Source organism: Siniperca chuatsi, linkage group LG11 (genome assembly GCF_020085105.1).
Source record: "Siniperca chuatsi isolate FFG_IHB_CAS linkage group LG11, ASM2008510v1, whole genome shotgun sequence".
NCBI lineage: Eukaryota > Metazoa > Chordata > Actinopteri > Centrarchiformes > Sinipercidae > Siniperca > Siniperca chuatsi.
This window is the reverse complement of record NC_058052.1, coordinates 14,246,314-14,269,838: the sequence shown is the minus strand read 5'-3', so window position 1 is coordinate 14,269,838 and position 23,525 is coordinate 14,246,314. Positions and strand designations below refer to the sequence as shown.

At 42.0% G+C, this 23,525-nt stretch overlaps 2 protein-coding genes across 10 annotated transcripts; one reads left to right on the top strand and one right to left on the bottom strand.

Annotated features, from left to right (window-relative positions):
* The first annotated feature begins 174 nt into the window (after positions 1-174).
* Positions 175-12,620, top strand: mapk8a (mitogen-activated protein kinase 8a). Of its 4 annotated transcripts, none has more exons than XM_044213117.1 (12): positions 175-312; positions 4,528-4,694; positions 5,000-5,129; positions 5,284-5,342; positions 5,502-5,640; positions 6,594-6,759; positions 7,571-7,642; positions 8,045-8,227; positions 8,353-8,477; positions 8,612-8,675; positions 9,645-9,722; positions 10,551-12,620. In XM_044213117.1, exons 1-12 carry the CDS (start codon positions 277-279, stop codon positions 10,724-10,726), a joined length of 1,395 nt encoding a protein of 464 aa, XP_044069052.1. In that variant the 5' UTR covers positions 175-276; the 3' UTR covers positions 10,727-12,620. The 4 variants fall into 4 exon arrangements, with proteins under 4 accessions (XP_044069052.1, XP_044069051.1, XP_044069054.1 ...); XM_044213116.1 differs by lacking the exon at positions 7,571-7,642 and adding an exon at positions 7,086-7,157; XM_044213119.1 differs by lacking the exon at positions 7,571-7,642 and adding an exon at positions 7,086-7,157 and having other exon boundaries at positions 10,546-10,764.
* On the bottom strand, positions 11,892-23,455 carry arhgap22 (Rho GTPase activating protein 22). Of its 6 annotated transcripts, none has more exons than XM_044213108.1 (11): positions 23,261-23,455; positions 22,916-23,015; positions 18,736-18,932; positions 17,838-17,925; positions 15,742-15,870; positions 15,358-15,568; positions 15,128-15,260; positions 14,971-15,044; positions 14,481-14,602; positions 13,326-14,343; positions 11,892-13,235 (listed from the first exon to the last, which is right to left on the bottom strand). In XM_044213108.1, the coding sequence occupies exons 1-11, from the start codon at positions 23,261-23,263 to the stop codon at positions 13,016-13,018; spliced, it is 2,295 nt and encodes a 764-aa protein (XP_044069043.1). In that variant the 5' UTR covers positions 23,264-23,455; the 3' UTR covers positions 11,892-13,015. The 6 variants fall into 6 exon arrangements, with proteins under 6 accessions (XP_044069043.1, XP_044069042.1, XP_044069045.1 ...); XM_044213107.1 differs by lacking the exon at positions 23,261-23,455 and adding an exon at positions 23,135-23,207; XM_044213110.1 differs by lacking the exons at positions 22,916-23,015; positions 23,261-23,455 and adding an exon at positions 21,585-22,871.
* Positions 23,456-23,525: the final 70 nt, after the last annotated feature.

The following is a 23,525-nucleotide window of genomic DNA, read 5'->3' as shown; positions in this document are numbered from 1 at the left end:
TGAAGATCTGAAACTTTTTACTGAAATTGGTGCTATTCTTAGCTTCTCGCATTTAAACACTTAATTGGATTAGCCTCGCGGTTTGACAGCGACAGGTCAGAGCCACCAATAGCGAGTGGCGTGAGATCAGCTACACCGATTTAACTAATCCGTCTGACGCCCAAAGGTGCGGTGGATCCCCGGCGGTAGGTGCGCTACAGAGAAGCCTGAGAAGGACGAACGATTTCTGCCAAACGAGTGGACTGTAGCCTGCTGCTGCTAGGCTGCTCCCCCACAATGATCATAACACTGCGGGCTCTCTTCGAACAAGGGGTAAGAAACCGTAGTAGCCGTGTCTTGCTGCGGGAGTCGGTGCTGGGACGTTTATCCATGCCGGTCTATTGCGCGCAGCTTGTCTCTGCAGGCCGCGGGTTATCTGCGCAGGGACAAGGATAAATAACAACCATCCAAGGCTGTCAGGTGGGTGCAGGGAGAATTTAAACTACTCAGCGCTAAGTTAACGTAATTTTACCTAAGGTCCTTATTCAGTCACATGCCTTCGCAGAGCATGGCTACGTGGATACACCTCCGTTGTAGCGTAGCCTATAGGAACTGATAGGTGAACTCTAGATGGTACCCTAACTACTATGCTATGGATTTCTGCAGAGCCTATGTATGTCATAATCCACAAATGATCCCACAGTTGAATATGGACAGGCGGTAAGATCTACGGGCTAACAGAAGAAGCCAAATATTGCCCTGATGACCATGTGATCAGGCAAATAATAGCCCTCAGTTCATTTATAGGTGTAGGCCTATATGATTACTGCAGCATCACTGTTTACCCTGGAAACAGATATACAAAACCGTATAGGCTTTAGCATTCCCATTGGACCCAGTCTGACGTCCCTCCTACAACTGACTGAATAACTAACTAACCGAGTAACTAACTTTCCAAGAACATTTTCTTCTTACTAAATCACAAGTAAACTGATACACAACTCAAGGGTTTAACTAAGGCGAAAATGGTATTTTGTCTGTTTAGACAAATCATGGCCTGATTGAAATAGACCTGTTTCCCCCTCTGCGTTCACCAACATCTCTGATGTAAGAACCCCCTTCAGAAAACATTGATAATCTAGTTGTCCGTTAGTCTTCAAATACAACACCTGTCAATCATAATAGCAGGGTTCCAATTCCGGGACTGCCCTTTTGTTCATATTAAAAAAGAAAAATCTAAAAGGAATTCATATACTCATTTAAACTACTGTAACTAGCCTAATTTAAATCAGACAGACCTGATGAAGAAAGAAAGAAATCTACAAAAAATTACGCATATGAAAGCCACATTTGTCCATATATACTAGGCTATTATGCTTTTAGCTGTGAGCGTGCTTCACTGTATGTCCTTCCATTTACCTCTGCGAAGGATTTTGCAGCATGGACAGTTTGTGGGGGGCATCAGTTTCCAATGCATTTTGTTTAAGTAACAGAACAAATGTGAATGCCTTTTTGACCTGTGTGCTCAGTGATCCATAAACCGTACAGCCTGGTACTCCCTCTCAGTCATTCTCTTTGTCACCAGAAAAATACATTTTATGAAATATAAAGCAGGAAAATATGCAGCCTCATCTTCCACTTTTAAATACTGGAAATGCTTATTTGACCTAACGCTACTTGTGTAATGCGCTTTTTGACAGAAATATGGCCAATGTCTGGACTCTGACTTATTATCATGCAGTATAGGGTCTATATTTTCAGTGAGGCTAATGTCAGCCCTCTACAATCCATTTACTGCAGGCGTAAAGAGCATAAAATGACATCTAATTGATCATGCTTTAATCGGAAGTGGGCCAAAACAAGTTTGTGTCTTGGTTTTTAGATAGATAGATAGATAGATAGATAGGCAGGCGGAACGAAGGATGGATGGAGGAGGTGGTGGTGGTGGGTGTGTCTCTGTGAAAGAGTGACGTGCTGCTGGGACGCATGCCCCGTGCGCACTGCGCGTCCTGGCCTGTCAGTAGCAGCCAGATGGAAACGTAGGCAAGTGAATTTGGTGAGGTCATGTATTTTTAAGGCGCACAACGGAATAAATCATCCTTCACCGGCGGCATAAACAAATAGCGCGCTGCTTCGGAACATTGCACCGCTGATCGGACCGCGGGGGGATCGACAGTTTGATTTAACGACAGAGGTAAGATGAGAATTCGCACCTCCGCTCCTCAGACGTGCTTATTGTTTGGCCGTGGGGGAGGGTCGTATGTGCATGTTGCATTACCGACGTGGTTGTTGTTTAAGGGTGTTACATGGTAGCTTCACTTACTTACCCAAAACACTCCCTTTTCGTGTGGTTACAATGTAATAAGTCGGTACCCAGTGTTCGCGTGTATATTGAGGCAGCAGCTAGTATCACCACCGACTGCGCACTGTGTTTCACATATAGGCCCTGTCATATCACGATATGGGAGTCATTATCACGGCAATAATGTCTTCTTGTGCAGTGTATATATTCGGACTGCTACGTTTTAGCATGCACGGCCCTTTTCTGGTGCAGCAGTCATTTACCTGCCAGCTACCTCTGCCTTCCGGACGAGATGAGGGGTCGTGTGGCCAAGGTTAACACGCTGACATCGAATGAAAATATTCAACGGGCCGATAGTGGACCTCTACTACAGTCTCTGCTGTTAATCTGTGCCTGGGAGATGTAGCAAAGTCTTCTGTTTCTCTGTGTCTTTCTCCCACCCGCTGACAGTTTGCATGTGTGGACTGGGGAATAAAAGGCTGTCTCAGCTTTAGATTGGGTACACAGCGTCATATATGAGGATGACATGTGACAGAAGGTATCTTATTATCCATAAAGGAGGTTATAGTAGATATGTGTAGGCCTATGGCTGAGATTTTTCTTCTTTTTCCTCATCTGCTGATCAGTGATGCATGTAAATTGGGAGATCATGAGATGGTACTCTACCTATGGAAATAATATGAAACTTTATTCTACCTATTAGACTGTTTGTAATAGATATGTGCATGTTACTAGTTTTAATGTGGGTTTGTTTTATGGTATGTGATGTTATAGGCAAGAAAGCTGCACCATATCATGTTATATTGGGTTATTATGTGGTAAAACAGTGACACAGTTTTCCAGTCTCTGTGAGAATTTGTAGTATAATATATGTTATCCACCATTGCCAGGATGGGAAATTACCTTTAAGTATGTGCTTTGGAAGCCATTCATTAAATCATTAGGCTGAAGCAGCTTGTTCAGAGAAAACAGTGGTTAAGTCATTAGAAGGCAGTGCGCTCCAGGAATGACCCTGCTGTATTTCTGCTTTTGCAGGATACACATGACACCTAGATGTATTACAGCTCCCTCCCTTCAGATCTATCCACGAGCAGACCTCTTAGGTGCTGCATGAGACTACTGATGTGGCTGCTGCATTCCTTGTAAATATTGCAGCTGACACATAACTGCAATCTAATAGTGTGTAATTGATTTCAGAGGAATTTGTTGATGCAGCATGTAGTTGTAACCATCAGTACTAGTTATTTCACAGCAGGGACATTAACATTAGTGTGTGTCTCTAAATAGGAATATAGAGGATCAAAAGATATCAGGCGACTAAAAATCAGCCTGTTACTCCCTCCCTGCACTGACCTGACCTTAATTGTCCTCATGGCCCTTATAGCCATTATTACAAAAAATAATGACATTACAACAGAGCAGCAGATAACTGTACATACCACTGACAAGCCATCATAACTCAGACAAGTGTAATTGTCTTCCTGTCTGAAACTTACATGTCTATTTTCATGTTGTGAGGGAGGTGGATGTTATATACGTCTTTGTGACGTTGGAAGAACAGAAGGAGAGCTGACTCATTTTATTCTGGCAATTATATCCCTCATATGGACTCTGTGTCGGGAGAGTTGAAGAATGGGGAGGGTGATCACGCCACTTACATAAGAACTAAAGAAAAGGAAAGGAAGCCGATGTCACAGTTTTCTCCTTTTTTAGATTTTAGGCGGTTTTGTTTTAACATGTTTCGGGAACATCATGCACACAAATTGGTGTCTCTGTGTTGTGTCTTATCTGGGCTCACAGCCTCATGGTGCAACTTGACCCAATTAACATGTGCCTGTGGAAGACCTTGTAGAACTGGGCTGGAGTCCTGGGCTGGGGTCCAAACTCACAGGAATTATCACTGGGTTTGGTTTTCCAGTGTGACAGAGTCACTCTGAGAGTCATGTTTCATATGATGGAGTAGACTTCCCCATGGCCCGCTGTTCTGCCACCACTGCTGATGATATCAAATCTTCCATCCTGGTGTGTTTTGCTGAGTTGCTGAGATAAGGAACTGCAGTGCTCGCCTCAAGTGTGAAATTCAGCAGTGTCTTTTCTCCTTTACTCCTAATCTGCTTTCTCTGGAGCAGGGATTTTCATTTGACTTTCTAAATTTTGGCCAGTCTGCTCAGCAGCTATTGTGGTATCTGTGGTGTAGTCCCGGCGCTGCAAAATATTTGAACACATGCCCATCTTTGTGTTCACAGAGGACATTTTTGGATGCACAGAGAGCAGTAATCGAAGATTTCGCCATGAACAAAAACAAGAGAGAAAGAGAGTTCTACAGCCTAGATGTTGGGGATTCAACGTTCACAGTACTGAAGCGATACCAGAATCTAAGACCCATCGGCTCAGGAGCACAGGGAATCGTCTGGTGAGTGTCGCAACCTCATCCATATTCAGTCAACAGCTACTTGGGTTGCTTGAAATATGGGTTGCTGTTATTAATACGTCACCAGAACATTCATGAGAACTCTTTCATTTAATGTCGCTTCAAGAAATGACAATATAAACTGTAAATTTGGATACTTTTTTGTATTTTTGTGTTGATGAAAAAAGCAGAGATGTTTAGACTACTGGATGTTTAGTGACACATCCATAACCTGTGATGTCTAATACCTATTATTATGCTACATTTGTGAACATATTTTGAAATGATTTGCTAACTTTGTTCCTCAGCTCTGCTTATGACCAAATACTTGAACGAAATGTTGCCATCAAGAAGCTGAGTCGGCCATTTCAAAATCAAACCCATGCCAAGAGGGCGTTCAGAGAGCTAGTCCTAATGAAATGTGTCAATCACAAAAATGTAAGTATGCAAGTCACATGACATGATGTGGTATTTTAGATTGGCAAAATGTTTTATTCATATTCTTACTTGTGTGTCACTCAAATTGTGCTTTAAGGTGACATGTAAATGGCATGACAACATCTTTCTAATTCATGTTATTTTATACCCACAGATCATTGGCTTATTAAATGTGTTTACACCACAAAAATCATTAGAAGAATTCCAAGATGTGTAAGTAACAAGATGTGAAGTGTGGATGCACTTGTGTGTCTTTGTTTTCGTTTTAGAACACACAGTATGTATCAGTTCATAAAATTGAAATACTCCCTCTTGTGCGTGTTTGCTTAAATGCTTCTCAACCACTTGTGTGAACTGTTTCTGCTCTGTCAGATACTTGGTGATGGAGCTGATGGATGCCAACCTGTGCCAGGTCATTCAAATGGAGCTGGACCATGAGAGGCTGTCCTATCTGCTCTATCAGATGTTATGTGGTATCAAACACCTCCATGCTGCCGGCATCATTCACAGAGTAAGCATCAGCTGGCAATGACTACACAGACTAATGCCAGGCCAGTGTCCCGAAGAGGAACTGTTAAACCTTCTGTGATACTTGACACTGAAGTGTAAGGGCAAACAGTCAACTGGCGCACTATTAGATGACGAATATAGTCCTTTATAGTCCAACAAAACCCTCTGGAAAATCCTAAATTCAAAGAAAGCATTCTTAATGAAATGTCCTTGTAACCACACACTGAAAACTTTTCTGAAGCTGATGTGAGCTGGTACAGACTTCAGACCTCCATATCAAATAGGGCAGGTGAATGTAGAATTTTCCCATATGGATCAATAATAAGCAGGTGTAAAATGTATGTACTCTGATTTATAATTGCACCTCATCATGAAGAGAGACTCACGACAAATGAAATATTGACAATAGAAATCTAATCACTGATAATAGCTCGATAATGGCTAGTTTCTTAAAAAATGTATGAAGCAAAGGCCTTTCAAGGGAATGTTACATCTTCAACAAAACATTATTCCTAGCTAGAATGAACAAGCAGCCAATCTCTGGGGAAAAAAACCCCAAAATCAATATTGTAAAATGCCACTACATGATTCATCTGGAAACTGTAAACTTGAAATGGATTTGCTACTAGAAAGCAAAACACCTCAATAAGCAATTTGTGCTGCAGAGAAAAATGACAAAAGTAGTCTTTAGAAAATAGGTGTAGCAGGAGCTGGAACCTACAGGCTGTCAGCTGGATTTTAGTCATGATGAATAATGTAGCACTCTATTATCATGTGACTTGTACAGACAATATTGTGACCACAAAAGCAAACATAAAGCTATGAATAATACTTGTTTGAACAATACAGCTGGTCAAGATGTTGTAATGTGGGCTGCATTTTGTGACAGTTAGGTGTTAGGAGTTTCCCTCCCTTTATGTAAAAAATTACATTTTGGTGTGTGTCTCTCTTTAGGACCTCAAGCCCAGTAACATAGTTGTCAAGTCAGATTGTACACTGAAGATTTTGGACTTTGGCTTGGCTCGGACGGCTGCCACAGGCCTCCTGATGACACCATATGTGGTTACACGCTACTACAGAGCACCAGAAGTTATCCTGGGCATGGGCTACCAAGCCAATGGTTAGTGATTATTTATGTATTGTATCTGTCACTCAATCAGTCTACACTGTCAACCCTTGTTTATTTTCAATGTATAAAAATTAATTGCAGTTACACTGTAGTGCACCGTAGTATTAAAATATTTGTGTTAGATCTATTATAAACCATAGACAGGGACCTGAAGATAATCATGCTGTTAACACTGTGTAAGCTGCATGGTGCTGCTGTAAATAATGGGGATTTGTTGTAAGAATGCTCACTAACTTGCCTCCTACGTGTAACTAACCTGTTGTTGTGCATTCCTCTCACATCTTATCGGCTGTGTTTACCGTGTTCCACTTCACTAGTGGACATATGGTCTGTGGGCTGCATTCTGGCGGAAATGGTTCGCCATAAAATCCTCTTCCCAGGAAGGGACTGTATCCTTGGGTCTTTTAAATACTTCTTCACTGTTAATCTTAACAGTGTTTGTGCTTCGTGCTGTGCAGACTGTCAGCTCTTTCCCTGGTCAATTTTTGGCTTGAATACAATATTTGGTGCCAGGCTATGGGGACTTGTTTTTATAGACCAGTGTAACATGCCTTTTTTTTAAGCTTTCTGGCAGTCATGGGCTGTAAATTTTCATCTACATGTCAGTTTTCATTTTTATCTGCTCAACACTGCATTGCCCTCTCTCATATATCTGGCTGATGCTGCATGGTCTCCATTTTCATTTCCACACATCATCACACCACTGCCATTCTGTTTGCATTCTTCTCACTTTTTTGTGCTTTTTTTCCTCACCATTTTGTTTGCATGTCCACCTCCCTGTCATCTAAACGTCCACCTCCAGTGGATGTATGGTCAGTGGGCTGCATAGTGGCCGAGATGATCAGGGGAAGTGTGTTGTTCCCTGGCACTGATCGTATCCTTCCCCGTCATTGATTGATCACTGTGTCATCACTTCATTCTGTGTGAAGAGATCCAACACCATCCTGAGAGTTTCCCTCTGTCACTGTGCTATCCATTGCCAAATTTTCCACAAACATGACCTCCATCTTTGCACTGCTGCACCCATCTATTGTGAGAACATACAATAAAGGTCAGTAGTTGCTGAGAGAGTATGTCCAATAGTTATGTATTAGCTGCAAAAGAAAGGAGTGAGTGGCTGCATCACTATAGATCATATGATCTAGATATGTGTGTGTGTGTAGGCTACGTAAGTAGAGCTGTTGGTGTGTGCGCCTCCAAAGAAAGATAAATGTCACACTGCACTAATGGTGTGTTACAGTATGTGTGGCCTGTTTCCTTAACATTTACACTTCAGACATCGACCAGTGGAACAAGGTAATTGAGCAACTAGGTACACCATCTCAGGATTTTCTAATGAAGCTGAACCAGTCAGTCAGAACGTACGTAGAAAACAGACCACGCTATGCTGGATACAGCTTTGAGAAACTCTTCCCAGACGTGCTCTTCCCTGCCGACTCTGACCACAACAAACTGAAAGGTAGTGTTTTTTTGTGTGTTATCATATCATGACCATAAACCATAAAGAACTCTTTCATCAAATTACATTTGTAGACTTGTGATTAATAGCACAGCATCTTATCTATTTGTTGTGTCTCCCCATAGCGAGCCAAGCTAGAGATCTCTTATCCAAGATGTTAGTGATTGATGCTTCCAAGCGCATCTCTGTAGATGAGGCCCTGCAGCATCCCTATATCAATGTTTGGTATGACCCAGCTGAAGTGGAAGCAGTAAGTGGAACGCTGATCGCAATGCACGATCCTTAAATGGGTCACATTAGATTTTAATTACATCACTTGAAGTGGAAAGTTGGCATCGCTCTTGTACCACCAATGTGCCATTTCAGCCATTTTCTCTTTCTCAGCCCCCTCCAAAGGTCCTAGACAAACAGCTGGATGAGAGGGAGCATACCGTGGAAGAGTGGAAAGGTTAGACAGCACATTAAAATTCTTAACACTACACTCAACACTTCACTTTTCACTGTCAGTTTCAGTGTATTATTTACCCTCTGGCTCCTGGTGCAGCACAGGAATTAACCACAGTGCTAGGATGTATTCCCTAAGATGTTTCATTCAGTAATGTTAAAAGTGAATAGTCTGATAAAATACATTTTTATTTAGAAATTTAGTTCGGTGTCCACGTTGTTTTACCACTTCAAAACACAGTTATAAGTGAAGAAGTCAACGTACATAGCTGAATTTTGGTTTCAAGTTAGCTACCAAACCAACTGGTTAATTTAGCCGAACATCTGCTATATTAATATGCAACTACTAGTCACTATTAAAACTATCCACTATAGTTAATACATTCAATTTTGTGCAAATCGGATGTGTTTACAATGAAATAGAAATGGTCAGACTCTATCATTAGTTCATCAGTGGTCACATGATTATTTTCTATTCATGGAAAGCGCAAAAATAAACCATGTCTAAAGAAATCCAGTGGGACAGCCAGTGAATATGTGGACATGCAGTCATTTGGTCACAGACATTGTGGCCCAAGGAGCTCTGTATCTCCACTATAGTTGCCAGAGGGTGCCTTGCGTGACCTGAAATCCCCTTTTAAAGCCTCTCCGTTAGTGTTTTCCACTGTGGGGAACCTGATTCTGTGGAGCATGGGAGGGCTTAAGATTGTGAGTAAATATCACTTTCACTTGCGCAGCAGGATGAGCTCATCCTAACCCCTGCCAGGTGATAATGACCCCTCACTCATTTTTTAGAAGGGACACACCAGCACAGCCTGTCCAAATTAGAAACATGATGCTGTTTGGACTGTACAGTATGCAATGCACGCCTGACTGTACACAAAAAGTGTATCACATACTATGATACATGTATCAATGATTTCTCTCTGTCTTTCCTGCCCCACTTAACCTTCTCCTGTTCTTTCATTTGTAGGGCTAATTTATAAGGAAGTGAGCGAATGGGAGGACTGGACAAAAAATGGAGTGATAAGAGGCCAGCCACCTCCTTTAGGTGAGTAATCATTATAATGTTGGGAGATAAGAAGGTGGAAAAGACGAATTACAGCGAATCAATATTATTTTTGTTTGTTAGAGGCACATTATGGGTTTTTATCAGAGGTTTGATGTAAGCCTGAGTGTTGGTACAACTTCATAAGGTCTTGTGTCACAAGATTCTGACTCTCAGTCTGTATGATTGAATAATGCAAAAATGCTAATACTTTTTATTTGATATGAAGGTCACTGAATACTTCATATATGCACACAATCCAGTAAGAACTAATGCAGTGATTTGCAGGTTTAACCTAGACATGTAGGGGGGCACAGAGGTGACATAGCCTGCAGACACGGACCAGCAGCTGTGTACCAGTTATAGGATAGTGACAACACAGACACAAGTGTTTGCAAGGAAAAATAGTAACTGTACAGTGTACTGTATATGTACTGCCAGGAAAAGTAAAAGATGTACATGTAATCCAGTCTACTCACTTCATTCATAACAACGTTCTGTTCTCAAAGCAACCTTTTTCTCATAATGCTATTACTTTATTCTTATAATATGATATATAATATAATATTTTTTGTTGTAATAATAGGACTTTTTCTCAAAATCTCATAAAACTTTTTCCTAACTCCATTAAAGTGACGCAGCCCCTAACTACACAAAATATGTAAATATGTAATATGTAATATGACCTGCAAATGACCAAATCAGTGCTTCCTGGGAACTTAAAAGTTTGAGGCACTGCTTACATGTGCATATGTGACTCATCAGATATATGGCAGTATCCTGTGTATTTCAATGAAACCTATTCGTTGACGTGTGTTTTTCGCAGCACAGGTGCAGCAGTGATCGACAGCCCCCCTCAGCCCACGTCCTCCTCCTCTTCGGCCAACGATGTCTCGTCCATGTCCACAGAGCCCACTGACCCGAGCAGTGACCCCACCATGACCTCTGAAACAGACAGCAGCTTGGACAGCCACACCTCTCTGGGTGCACTGGCCTGCTGCAGATAACGCGCGCACGCACACACACATACATACATACATACATACACACACATACATACACACACACACACACACACAAACCTTTCCTCATCAGTGTGTTTGATGAGAGAGGGTTTAGGCCAATGGAACTTCTCATGTTAGTTTGTAGAGCTGCGCTTTTTAATGTACAGTTTGTTTTTATTTCCCCTCCCCCTATACTGCTGTAAATGATTGTGGTTTGAAATTGTATTATTATTACTGTATTTTTGCTGCAAAGAATCAGAGTATGTTTTAATGTGAATCTGTGATGTATGTTTTGAAAGAGAGGGATTCGAGTGTACTTTACACATTGCTGTTTTTTAGCTACTGCTACACAGTTGAATACCATACTGTTAGCACTGCAAAATTATGTTGAGTATATTTTTGAATTGTTCATTTGGCATTTTTGTATTGTTTTTGGGACATTTGAATGAATCTACACCAATTCTCTCTTTAGCAGTAGACTATAGCACATTTCATCTTGGATCCAAATTGAAAATAGATGATTTTATTTTGATATTGTTCCTCATCTTTCTTGTAGAAAGCGTCCCTTGGTGTATCCAAGTTAACTTATTTCTTAGTATTTTGTCACCTCTGATTGTGTGCATCTTGACAAGACAAATGGTCTATTAACCCGACACTGAATTTCTTGTTTACTACAGCATACTGTTAAACTGACTGTATTTTAACTTGTTTATTTACTTAGATGTAATTTGTAGGTGATGGTCTGTTTGTTGAGGAAGAACAGGGTGAATGTAAGTGAATAGAAATGTGGCATAGTGAGGAGCGAGTAATTACTGTTAGCGCTGTAACAAGTTAATGTAGGCCACTCCACTGGCTAGAATGAGTTCTGTATTTGGGGACTGTCACCAGAGACTAAGTCTAAATTAGTCACTTTACCCTTTTGGCAGGTTCTTTCAGACATTATTCACAGCTGTCTGATATTTAAGATATTTAATTTAAGTGCCCTTACTCAGTTCAATGATTTTCAGTCCTCTCCGTGGCAGATGCCCCTCTCTTCTGTGGTGCGTCTTTCTGAGTTCTACCTCACACATGCACACACACTCAAACACACGTTTTTGAAAATACAGTATGTATATCATGGCACACGTCATCTGACAGAAATGCGAAAAAAGATCCTTTTTTTTCTGTATTTGTGTTATTTATTTATTTATTTCAAGCTAGGAGGCGTCTATTGTATGTAATGTACATTTCACTCAGAAGTACTATTTATATGCATTTTGTTTAATTTTTTTGTTTTCTGTGCAATATAATTCATAGATTAGTATAGTCAGTGATTGATCTGTACATTTTACTGTAGATGTATGTTTTCTGAGAGTCAGGAAACAGGCATTTGCTACCTACCATGATAACCTTTGGATGTATTTGATGGCTCAAATTCCCAACCTGTCCCTTTGCCCTTTTCATGGGCACTCCAGGCAGTAACCCCTAGCATCAGCTCCCAGAATGTACTTTGGGGATTGTGACGCATGTCCTGACCCTTTCTGGGCCACATCTCAAGTGACTATTGTGGCTTCCTCTTTTTGTGGTTTTCCTCTCCTCCATCTCCTCAAAAATAGAAAAGATAGAATAGACTACGCATGAGTTTTCTCTGAGCAAATCTGGTTTTAGTGCAGGTACATTTAGAGGAAAGAAAGAGAAGCCATTCAGCACTACTGGGATGATGCTGCAGTCTTCTGATGGTTTGGCCAAACATTGACAGCAAAGAGTGAACCTGTTGTAGTGTGTTTTGGTAAGGCCAGCTGTGTGAATTTTGACCTTTGGATCTGAAATTGCCTCACTAACAGACTAATTATATACATCAGAAATGGAAACTGTCTACCTTCAACTCCAGCAAATAAAAGAGTTGAATTTTAATGTCTCACATTGTTGTTTCTTTGACTGTCAACATTTCTTTCAAGAATACGAGTTCTAAGGGGAAATGAACAGAGTGTGTATGGAAAGACTGTACCTCATATATAAGCCTATTTCTGCTCTCTTACAGAGGACTTTTCACAATAAATAAACCGCTACATAACCTATGGTGTATAATAGGAATAAGGAATTTTGTGAAATGGTAAAATGAGAGGTGCTTGGTCCAGAGGAATTTTTGTTTGGCACCAGCACTGTTCAGTGTAGGCACAAGACGGCTGTACTAAAGAGGATGCGATGGCAAGTAGTACTGCACTAGAGGTATTTGGTCTTAAAAGCTTTGGGGCTGGTCTTCCCAGTAATCAAGCTCCTCTGATGGACCAGATGAAGGCAGGTTGGTCTGGTCTAGTTGGTCCGTGTTGCTGCTGTGGTCAGATCTCCAAGGGTTTTGAAGAACTCCTCCATCTCTTGCTGGAGGAGAATGTTTCGGTTCTCTGCGTCTTGATGAGCCCTCTCTGAGTTCCTGAGTCGGATCTCTAGCATGTGAAACTTTTTCTTCTCCTGGTCCAGTTCCTCCTCAAGGTGGTTTACCTGGGACTGGTACTTAGAACAGGACTCCTCCAACCTCAAAGAAGAGAAGAAGATGTTATAAATAACACCTCATGCTGATATTAATAGGTTATTTGACAGGAAATGACAAGTGAATCATTCTTACTTGCGAATGCAGGTTTCATAGCTCGTCCTCTGTTTCTTCAGCTCCTGCTTGAGCTGAGTCAGCATGTTGGTGAGACCTTCATTTGTTCCTGGGAGATCATTCTCAGTGCCACTTGCACTGTGGTCCAGAGTATTTGTATTGTCCCTCACCTCTGTGGGTCTCTCTTGACCCTGCCCTAATTTATCTGCTTTGTCGCTTAGCTCTGGCTCGGCCAACGAGATCTCAAAGGACGTCCAGATAGAGGAGGTGTCTGCAGGCAGACTCAGACTGGAGGGGGCAACATTGTCATAGGCAGACAGTCTGTGGGATTGGTGGAGGGCTCTGTGAGACAGAGATGGTTGGGGGGAGTCTTCATCAGAGTCTCTCTGTGAGTCCTTAAGTGAAAGAGTGGTCTCTTTAAGGGAAAGGGTGGAATCCTTCAGAGACAGAGAGGAGTCTTTAAGTCTTTCACCTGATGAGGTGGTGCGCCTGTGAGCTCGGAGGGACGACAGGCCATTCATCAGCCAGTTGCTCCCACCAGCTGCTGACACATCCCCTGCTGACCCCCCTATTTTCCCCCTCGGCCCCCCAGATGTTGCACTGCCTTTGAAGGAGCACCTCCAGGAGGGCAGGGCTTTAGATTGTTTACTCGGGCTAACAGCTACTTCACTTCCACCTTTCCCTTCAGTTTTGCTATGTGCTTTTCCATCCACTTTCTCCTCTATCTTACTTTTGCCCTTCCCTTCAATCTGACCATCCTCACCCTTCTCCAACATTGTAATAAGGCTTGGTGCAGTCGTTGTACTGTCTGTAGAAGGGGTGGAAGATTGGGGTTTCTCTTTAGGGGTTTTGGAGCCAGTGCCTGAGGAGAGTGGGGGGTCAGTGTCTTCTTCTGAGAGCCATTCCACTTTGCATCGTTGGATAGGACTCTGCTGTTGCTGTGGGGGAATCTCTGTCTCAGTTTCTGGCTCCTCCTGTTGGTAAAGTCGGGCGTGTTCACTGATCAGCACAGTCATCAGGTACTGCACCTGTGAACTTCCTGTTTATAATGACAAACACACATACACACGGGTATACAGCTGCTTGAAATGTTTCATGGCATTGTACATTGATTGGAAAGCAAGTTCATGTCACAAATACTGCTGCAGATTAACATATGTTGACATTATCACCAACCCTCCATCATGGTAACTGGATCCTCCACTCTGGGCCGAAGGATATTGGGTCCAAACACAGTGGCCAGATTCTGAACACTCATCTTATTCTCACTGGAGTGAGACTGAACCTCATCCAGAAACCTGAGCAGATAGAACCAAAAGCTGAACTTATTTCCACATGTGTAAAATTATCAGTGTTGACTGCTTTGCTTAAATCCCCTCATTCTTTTTTATTCAAACTAATGAGAAGGAGGACTGAGTCATGATTCTGGCTGGTGTGTGGGCTCAGCTGATGATCATTATGCAGAAGGCAGAGAAGACATGCAATTAGACCCACTAAGAGTGGAGGATGTGGGTGTAATGAATGTTACTTCTCTTGTATGACAGGGTGACAGATCATCAAACAGTGAATGGGGAAATAGCAGTAACAATAAAACTCATCAGAGTTACATCAGTGACCTTAACACCTGCTGATATATACAGTAAATGACAAGTCAGTGTTTACTTACTTGCAGATGTATTTAAGGAGGTTGTAGTTGACCTGAGGGAGGGATTTCACCTGTTTGCCTAGCTCTATGATACCCTTGAACAAAAATATGACATGTTTATTACCAAGGCAAGAATTTGGAAATATTCCAGTTAAGCGTTAAGCCAAGATGTAATTACCATTGTTTTATCCTTGGTAAGAAGCTGAGCACAAGAGAGAAACTGTGTGTATTTGGAGAATGGGATTATAGGCTCCGGCAGCTCCCGTATGTACAGCTTTAGCAGTGATGCCACTGTGTGGACATCTGTGGTACTGTAAGAGACAGAGAGTGGACATAAGGAATGCCATCTATCATAGATTATAGCTTGGTATGCTGCTATAGATTAAATGCTCCCTCCCCCTGCATCACCTGTCGAACACTGGCTTCTCGCCACGGTCAAATGCATCCTGCAGCTCTCGAACATGATTGGTCTGTCCAGGGGCCCTGAAAAGGCCCTCCTCCTCGAGCCCATGTTCACGTATGAAACACACACACTGTTCGACCAGCACAGGGACCAGTCGCTGAGGGCCACACTGGGCCTCGTACAACATTGTCTCCTCTAGGTGCTGCCCAAAGACACCTGCAGCCATACAACACAGAAACACCAATCAGGTCATTAATAGCTCAGAATGTTTCCTTATGTGTACCCAAGAGGTTTAAGTCCCCTCTTTAAAGCATTAATAATGTATTTGCTTAATTACAGTAAACAGTGCTGTAGACATTTGTGTGTATGGATATGTTTGAGAATCACACCTCCTCCGAGTGGAGCCCATATGACTCTACGTATGGCTCTGATCCATTCCTCCATGTCACTCTGAGAGTTGGCCATCAGCAGGAATGATTCGTGGCTTATACCTGTTCGATCCTTTTCTCCAGTGCCCCCTGAAAACACAACCATATTACTTTTTGGATCAATGGAACAAAAGGACCAGCACATCTCAAAACCACTGTGCTTCAAATATGTGGAATCATACACAGAACAAACCACCTCTTTTGCAAATGACTTGTCTAATCACATAAAATGTATCATCTGTAAACAAACAACTAGAAAAATCAGTATTTTCAACAACCTCATTAGCTCCAGCACCCCTGTAAAGTACAAAGACGCACCCACGCAGCTCTGCCTCTCCTTCCTCTGGCTACACGCAGCTTGATACCACCCAGTTTGACATTTTAGTTTGACATTTTAGTTTATTTCATTTTAGCTTTGATTACACTATGTGAAATTCTCTCCCTTTATGTGACTTTTAAATAGATTTTTGAAGTGGATTTGGTAGGAGTTGCATATGCCTTGGTGTGTAGGCTATATATCAGTACCTGCATTCATTACGAAGTCCTGCACTGTGGTGCCTAGTGTGTTGTGTGAGAGAAATGACCCAGAAAGAGTAGTGTTCCCTGTGGACAGCAGCAACTGCACCATGCCTCTAACGTAGTCTCTTTCTGTCCAGGACCTTTTCCCCTGTGTCTTTTCACTAACAAATTTTCTCTACAAGGTGACACTAGACACCATCTCACGTGTTAAAAGACTGCACCGGTGTAGTTTGCATGACTGCCAACCATTCTCCAAAGCATATCGTTGTGTTTTAGATTTTTGAGTGTGTTTCTTAACTTATAGGCAGCCATTGGTCTCCATTCATTTTTATGGAAATGGGCTTGCAGAGAACTAAAACCTGAAGGTAATTTATCAGAATGAGCATCTTATCTTTTTTCATGACCATCAAAGTCGATTTTCATGCTGCAGTGAAATGAACTGAAACCAGCGGCTGCTTGTGAGGTGGTAAATGAAGAAATAGGCTGGAAAGTGGAAAACATTTCTGTTATAGAAGATTATTGCATGTTATTAATCAACAATTTGGAACAGTTCAGTATTAAACAAAGTAACCATAGATCAATATAAAATTTTACATGTATTGCAACATTACAATACATTTTCCAAAGCAAAGGAAAATGTACTTAGTACCATCATTAATGGAAACCTCATCCTCAGGATAAACTGTCAAGGTGTTGCAACCTGCTGCAGTAATGGCCCATGTTGAACCTGTACTGCCAGTGGGAAATAGGGGCTACAACTGAGCAGGTGAATCTATGTTGATATGACCCAAGATGCCATTCCATGAGAGCCAAACCGAGGCACTACGATCACAGCCAAACAAACTGTCTTATATCTTCCAACTCTTAACTTCTTGTCTATCCAATTACAACTTACAACTTCTTTCTTTCTTTTCTATCAAGCATGCCCTCTGATCTATGTGCTGCACATACTGTCCACTGTTCTGACTGCAATCATGCCAACCCCACGCTGTCAAGAGCAGAAATGAATGAAATCCTTGTTCCACACTCAGACACATCACATCCCTTCTGTTGTTCTGCATATTTCATGCATGTGTTACAGCCTGACTCATACTGTATGTAGCCTAGCTATTGATTTACTTTCATTTATCACTTTGATTCTGGGTCAACAAGGTTTACATAGAGGATATGACCTGCTGTATGTACAGTATGATCACAATTTCAAGCAACACAGAGGTTTCATCACCTTCTGAACACCAAAAACTCATGGGTGGCAGGTATAGCTAGGTGTGGCACTCTTAGCCTGAGTCCAGCTTTGATCTTGATGTCTTTTTCTGCAAAAAACATGTTAAGTTTTGGTATTGGTACTGGTGGGAAATTATATTAGACATGCTTGATCATACCTCAGGATTTAGTGAAACATACAAATTTAATCTAAAGTGAGCCCAATGTTTTCTCTGTTTGGCTCAGTACCAAACAGATGGTTCAGTGTCACTTGAACAAGAATTACATACTTAGTCACTTCCTTATGCAACAGAGTTGTCACCATGCCAACTCACCTGGAACAATTTCAAAAGGATGGCGACCAGGCTCATCCTGATTGGCAGGCAGCTCATTGACCTGACTGCCCTGAAGAGGAATACAACCCTGTAGGAGAAAGGCGAGAAAGGTGTGAGATAGACAGAAAGACAGACAGGCAGGCATGAGGAAAACACCCGTATCAATGGTATTCAAGGGTCAAACAAGAAATCAGTTACTGGTTCTGGACTTGGACGTGTAATGCGTGTTAAACATTATAGAGTTCTGAGTACACTGAGCTCTGGGCATCTGTCCAACAGAAGGAGGTAATGATGATGGAGGGAGGGATGACTCAGGGAAACATCTCTTCATCTATTTATCCCTCTGGCACTTCCTGATGTACTTGCATTTCTGATCCTTACAACATAGAGAAGGTCAAAGGTCACCCACTAAGTGCTTACAGCAGAACCACAGGGCAGCTAATTACCCCATTATCAGTGTGTGCGTGTCAGGGCAATAACAACATACTACGACTTAAATGAAGAGTGCTGGGATGTCTTAATGGAGGATGACTTTTGTGTGAAAGATGAATGAATATTTATCCAGCTATAGTTTTTTGGTTAACACCAAAAATATAAAGATAAGAGCAAGATAACGTAGCTTTAAAAATCATGGTCACATAATGCAAAAAAGTGCTTTATTTTACTTGAGGGCTAGAAAATGTATTTTGTTGCCTGATTTAAAAGGATCAATAAGCTATTTTCAGAGTTGGAGAACACACAATGGATCGACTGGCCCTGAAAATGATGAATTCATGAATCTTGAATATGTATCAGGCATCAAACCAGAATTAATCCAAACAAACAGCAATGCAGCCTCCTGGGGCAACAGGTGACATCAGGTAACTGTCTTGTATATGTATTGTTTTGTGGAAGTCACCTGTGCCTTGGTTTCATCCTGGTCCTTGTAGAAATACAGAGCTTCAGTCCTCAAGACAAACCAACGGAGCTGCCAGTTTTTCATGATACTCCGCTGTCTCTTCAGCCAGCCTGCCTTCAGTGCTTTCTCCTGATCCAGAGGAGAGCAGGGCCTGGAGACCCGGGACAACTCTCCAAGCACCATGCTCTTAGACCGTGCTGCATGGACACACGCATAGAGATAAAGTGAGCTCGGAGGATTAAGAGCATCAGAATGAGAGTGAGACAGAGAGAGATAAAGAAATAGAGTTACATAAAGACAGAGTATACATTTTGTTTTGGGATTTTCTTTCTTTGTAGTTTTGCTGTTATTAAAAAAAATTCACCCACAGACGGTCATGAATCATTATTCACGGAAGTCTCCCAAGTGGGTGCAGCTGAGCCCACAGGCTTGACCAGGCATCCAGATTTCCTCTTAAATCAATCTACCAAGGCATGGCCTCCATTTTGCAGCAAAGACATCCTGCTTTAAGATGAAATCCATCTATTAATTCTATACCAGAGGTATATAGTAGAAACAGCGGCAGTAGAGCGATCCTTAGGCAGTCACGGAGAGAGAAAGAGGAAGAGAGATAAACAGAAGGCAGAGGGAGAGGAGAGAGAAATCAGTGGCGTCTTTTTCCTGTTAATTGCATCTTGCTTTCTGCTGAGAACAGCAGGGAAGGTATCTGCAAGGGCCTGGACCCCCCCCCCCCATCAGCTCTCTTTCTGAACTCTTCATTTTATTTCTCCCCTTTCTTGATGGCCTTCATTTGCAGAGTCATGATTGCTGGGAAGCGAGAAGACTAGAGACAAGACCACGTAAAGCAGTCAGTTAACAAAACTGTATGCTGACAGCAGAAGCAGGATCTATAAATACAGCAGACATGGCCATGTCTTGTCCACAGGAAATCTCAGAGGAACTGGTTTTTTAATCTACTGTCAGCATAGAACTATTAGTGTACAAGGATCAAATTGTTATCTTTTCAGAAAATGTTGCTCAAATTGCATTCCCTCATATTTAATAAAATAATATAGTAGTATAGTATAGATTATGATTTATTAAATCATAAAACATTAACAAATGTCATTTTCACACACGTATTAATGGTCTTTTATACTAACATAAATGAGACCATAATAATATTTTGTAATGATTATAATTAACATGGTGCAGTATCAAATTTCTTCAGTTTGGACAGGGTCTCATAAATGAAATCTTGTGGAAATAATAAAATGGCATGACGTCTCAAAAGGATCATATCTTGTTGACTAAAACCCTTCATTATTCATTCAAATGTCCTCATATTGCCAAATATCCAGACAGATAATGGAGAGAAGCCTCAAACACCAATAACATATTCCAGTAAGACTCTACACTACTTAACTGCTTTAGGATTCTGGTCTTATATGTAAGGCTCTGAGTGCAGATCCAACTCTGTGATGCTGTATGAATTTGCCCTGGATGATGCTGCATAAAAGGGTCAGAGGAGAGCAGAGCTGGGAATCTAATCAAAGGAGAATACCATTACAGCAAATGAGAGATGGCAAGCGCACAAAACGTGGCAAGCAAACTGAAGTGGCTGCTGCACTCTCAAACTGTGTTCGTGAAGGAGAAAGAAGAGGCACTTCTCCTTCCCATCATCTTTTATGGTCTTACTTTTACGGCTGGTCTAGAATAAGACAAAGACTGCCAGGGGAGAAATGAAGCAACAACCCTGCCTAAACACACACACAAAAGTAAGGGTTCTTGAAGCTGCTGCTCGCCAATATATTGCTCCATTAAGTCCATTCTTACAAAAATGTGAAATTAATTCAAGGAGAATTTAAGGAGACTTCTATTTCTGTCAGGGTGCAAATGCCTCTGAAATAGCAATTATGTGGATACTCTTCTCTTAAAACCAATACTTGTCCTCCAGATAAGTTGGCAACTGTCACAACTCCCCAAGCCACCTGAAACAGCATGTGTCGGTTGTCTATAGCAACCACCTGATATGAAGAGCACAGCAAGTATTTATACTCAGCATCATGTTAATATCAGTGCCAGGAGTTGTTCCTGTGATTTACAGCTTCCTTACAGTCATGTGAGTGGCATGTATATGTGGTGTCCCAATTTCAGCGGTCACAAGTGGATTTTACCCCGTGTTAGAAGAACTATGTTTGACAGTCAGCTGTTGTGATTTACAGGAGTAGAGAGCCTTATATTCCTTTCACCACCTCTGATCTATCTGTCACCTTCTCAAAACCATGCCAGCCAAGAACTAACCCAATAAACCCTGAGCAAAAAGAGACATAGTCACATGTTCAGGTGTGAACATGTCCGGATGCACGCCATTGTTGGAGGGAGCATTATCCTTCCAGCAGCCATATTTACTACAACCCACAGTATTTCCATCAGGATCAAATCTTCTGGGAATGAGGACGGTATAATCAAGAGACACGAGGGATTACATCACTGTAGTAGAGCCTGTTAACTCTCAATAAGCATTGGACACAGAAGATAAAGCCTCAACACTTCAGATAAAAAAAAAACTCATTGCTGATAGTCACTGGGATGCAGAATGACACATGTGCAGATTTGGTACTAACATGGCGCTGTTACACCTTTTTGATGTCATTATCAATGAAAGCACGGACAACAATATTGATGTTACATTATTACAAAGACAGCAGGACAGATGGAGCTCTGCATAGGCAGTGAGAGAGGGAAAGAAAGAGATGGACTGAAGGGAGGACAGACAGAAGCAAAAGAGCAAAGAAAGAAAGAAAAGAGATGGAGCACAGAGGAGGGATGGAGAAAGGGGAGGAGGGACTGTGCTTACCCCGACGTGCCTGTTTTATCTTGGGGCTCAGCATGGTTACCGTTGCTGTGCTGCTCCTGCTCACAGAGACATGACTGCATCCTTCTGTTCACACACTATTCCTCAAACACACACACACACACTCAGCGCCTCTCGCTGCTGCCTCGCCCTGTTACTCCTCATCCTCTCCAAGCATCTCTCTCGCTGGCTCACTGTCTTGCACTTGGACACCGTCTCCGTCTGATTTCACACACACATACACACGCACACACTTACAAGCACTTAACCGCACACTCTCCTCTTTCTCCCCTCCTTCCTTTCGTCTCACTCCCCCTCTCTGTCCCACTGGCCCGGCGTGCTGTTGTTCTCACATACCTCGGGCCCTGCCCCTCTCTCTCTCCCTCTCTCTCTCTCTCTCTCTCTCTTTCTCTCCCTCTCTCCCTCTCTCTCTCCCTCTCTCTCTCCCTCCCTGCTGCACACTCTCAGTATCAATTTCTCACTGTCTATAAATATGTCTGGCTGTGTGTCCTCTGTCTTGTAACCCATTTCTTTACATCGACTTCCCATTGCTCCACAGTCTTCACAATCCCTTTAGCTGTTTGATCATGGAGATTTGATTATGGTCTCATCTGTACCTGAAGTACAACCTCAGATCAATACATTTGATTTAACTGACACCATTCTTACCATTAAATGCTTGATGCAGAGCGGCCAAGTCATTGTATTGTCTGTGCCTATAAACCATTGCAGATGGATAATAGATTTGGGTGGACATGTGTTTAAAACTGACAAAACTCCACTGTACGGCACTCATATTTAGTATCCCAACTCATTCAGCTTCACATTTATAGTCTGAAGGGAAATGCCACACTACTCAGTCACTCGGCAATCTGTATGGTGAAAGCCACAGCACTCAAGGGTGGGATGTTCTTGTTTCTATTCTGCCTGGTAGGGTTGTAGTGGATGTGATAAAGCAGCTAAACACTGCAGTACAGAGGCAATGCTAGAAGGGAGAGCTGACTGAGCTTTCCTCATAAGAAAAAATAACCTACCCGGTTAATGACAAATGGTTAACACTATAAGCTGCCTTAATGGAGGCTTTATAAAGGAGTAGCAGTAGTGGCAATGTAATTCTTTACACTTTCATAAAAACAATTCATACCCTGACAGACAGAGAAGAGCTCATACAGATAGAAATGATAGAGAAATGGTGCAGACCCAGATAAATATCTTAAAATTAGAGCTTAGTTTTATATGAGAGCTGAGATAGCCAGAAAGTTGCATCATAACGAACAAAACAGATCACCACCTTGCTTGATACAATGATCATTGTTGCAAAAGAAACTAAAAACAGAGCTTTACCTGCCAATTCCTTTGGCTTGTCACTGGTCAGAGGAGTCCTGGATGGTTTAATGGCAGCGAACTCATCTATACATTGTATCCTTCTCCACCAGGGCCATTTCTAGAGCCACAACACACACACAAAGGCACAGTTAGGGTCTAAACAATGGCAATAATGAAATCTCAGTCCTCTACTTAATTGATAATCACTAAGAAATAAATCAAATGACATTCACATACCCAAGCAGAAGGGACTACTATAGCTGCCATCATAAACACACCAATGACGTGCGCCTGAAGAATGCTGAAGTGAACAGAATGTGATAGAAGGAAGGAAATAAAGACAGTCATGCGAGTATTACTTGCCATGTCATCTCGGATGGGCAGACCATACGACTCTCAGTCCGGAGGCAGACTCTATGTGCTGGACAAGGAAGCATCACATAGTCCCAAGCAGCTGCTGTGATAGGTACTGCTTTACAGAGACATAAAACACAGCTGTGCGATGCTCCCCTGCTGTCCTCCTCGTCTTTCATTCAGGAAGTGAGCTGTCTTGATGGAGAAGTGAAAATTGCTGACATGTGTGTAAACATATTATGAGTTTCTCCTTCAGATGTTATTACTGTACTTG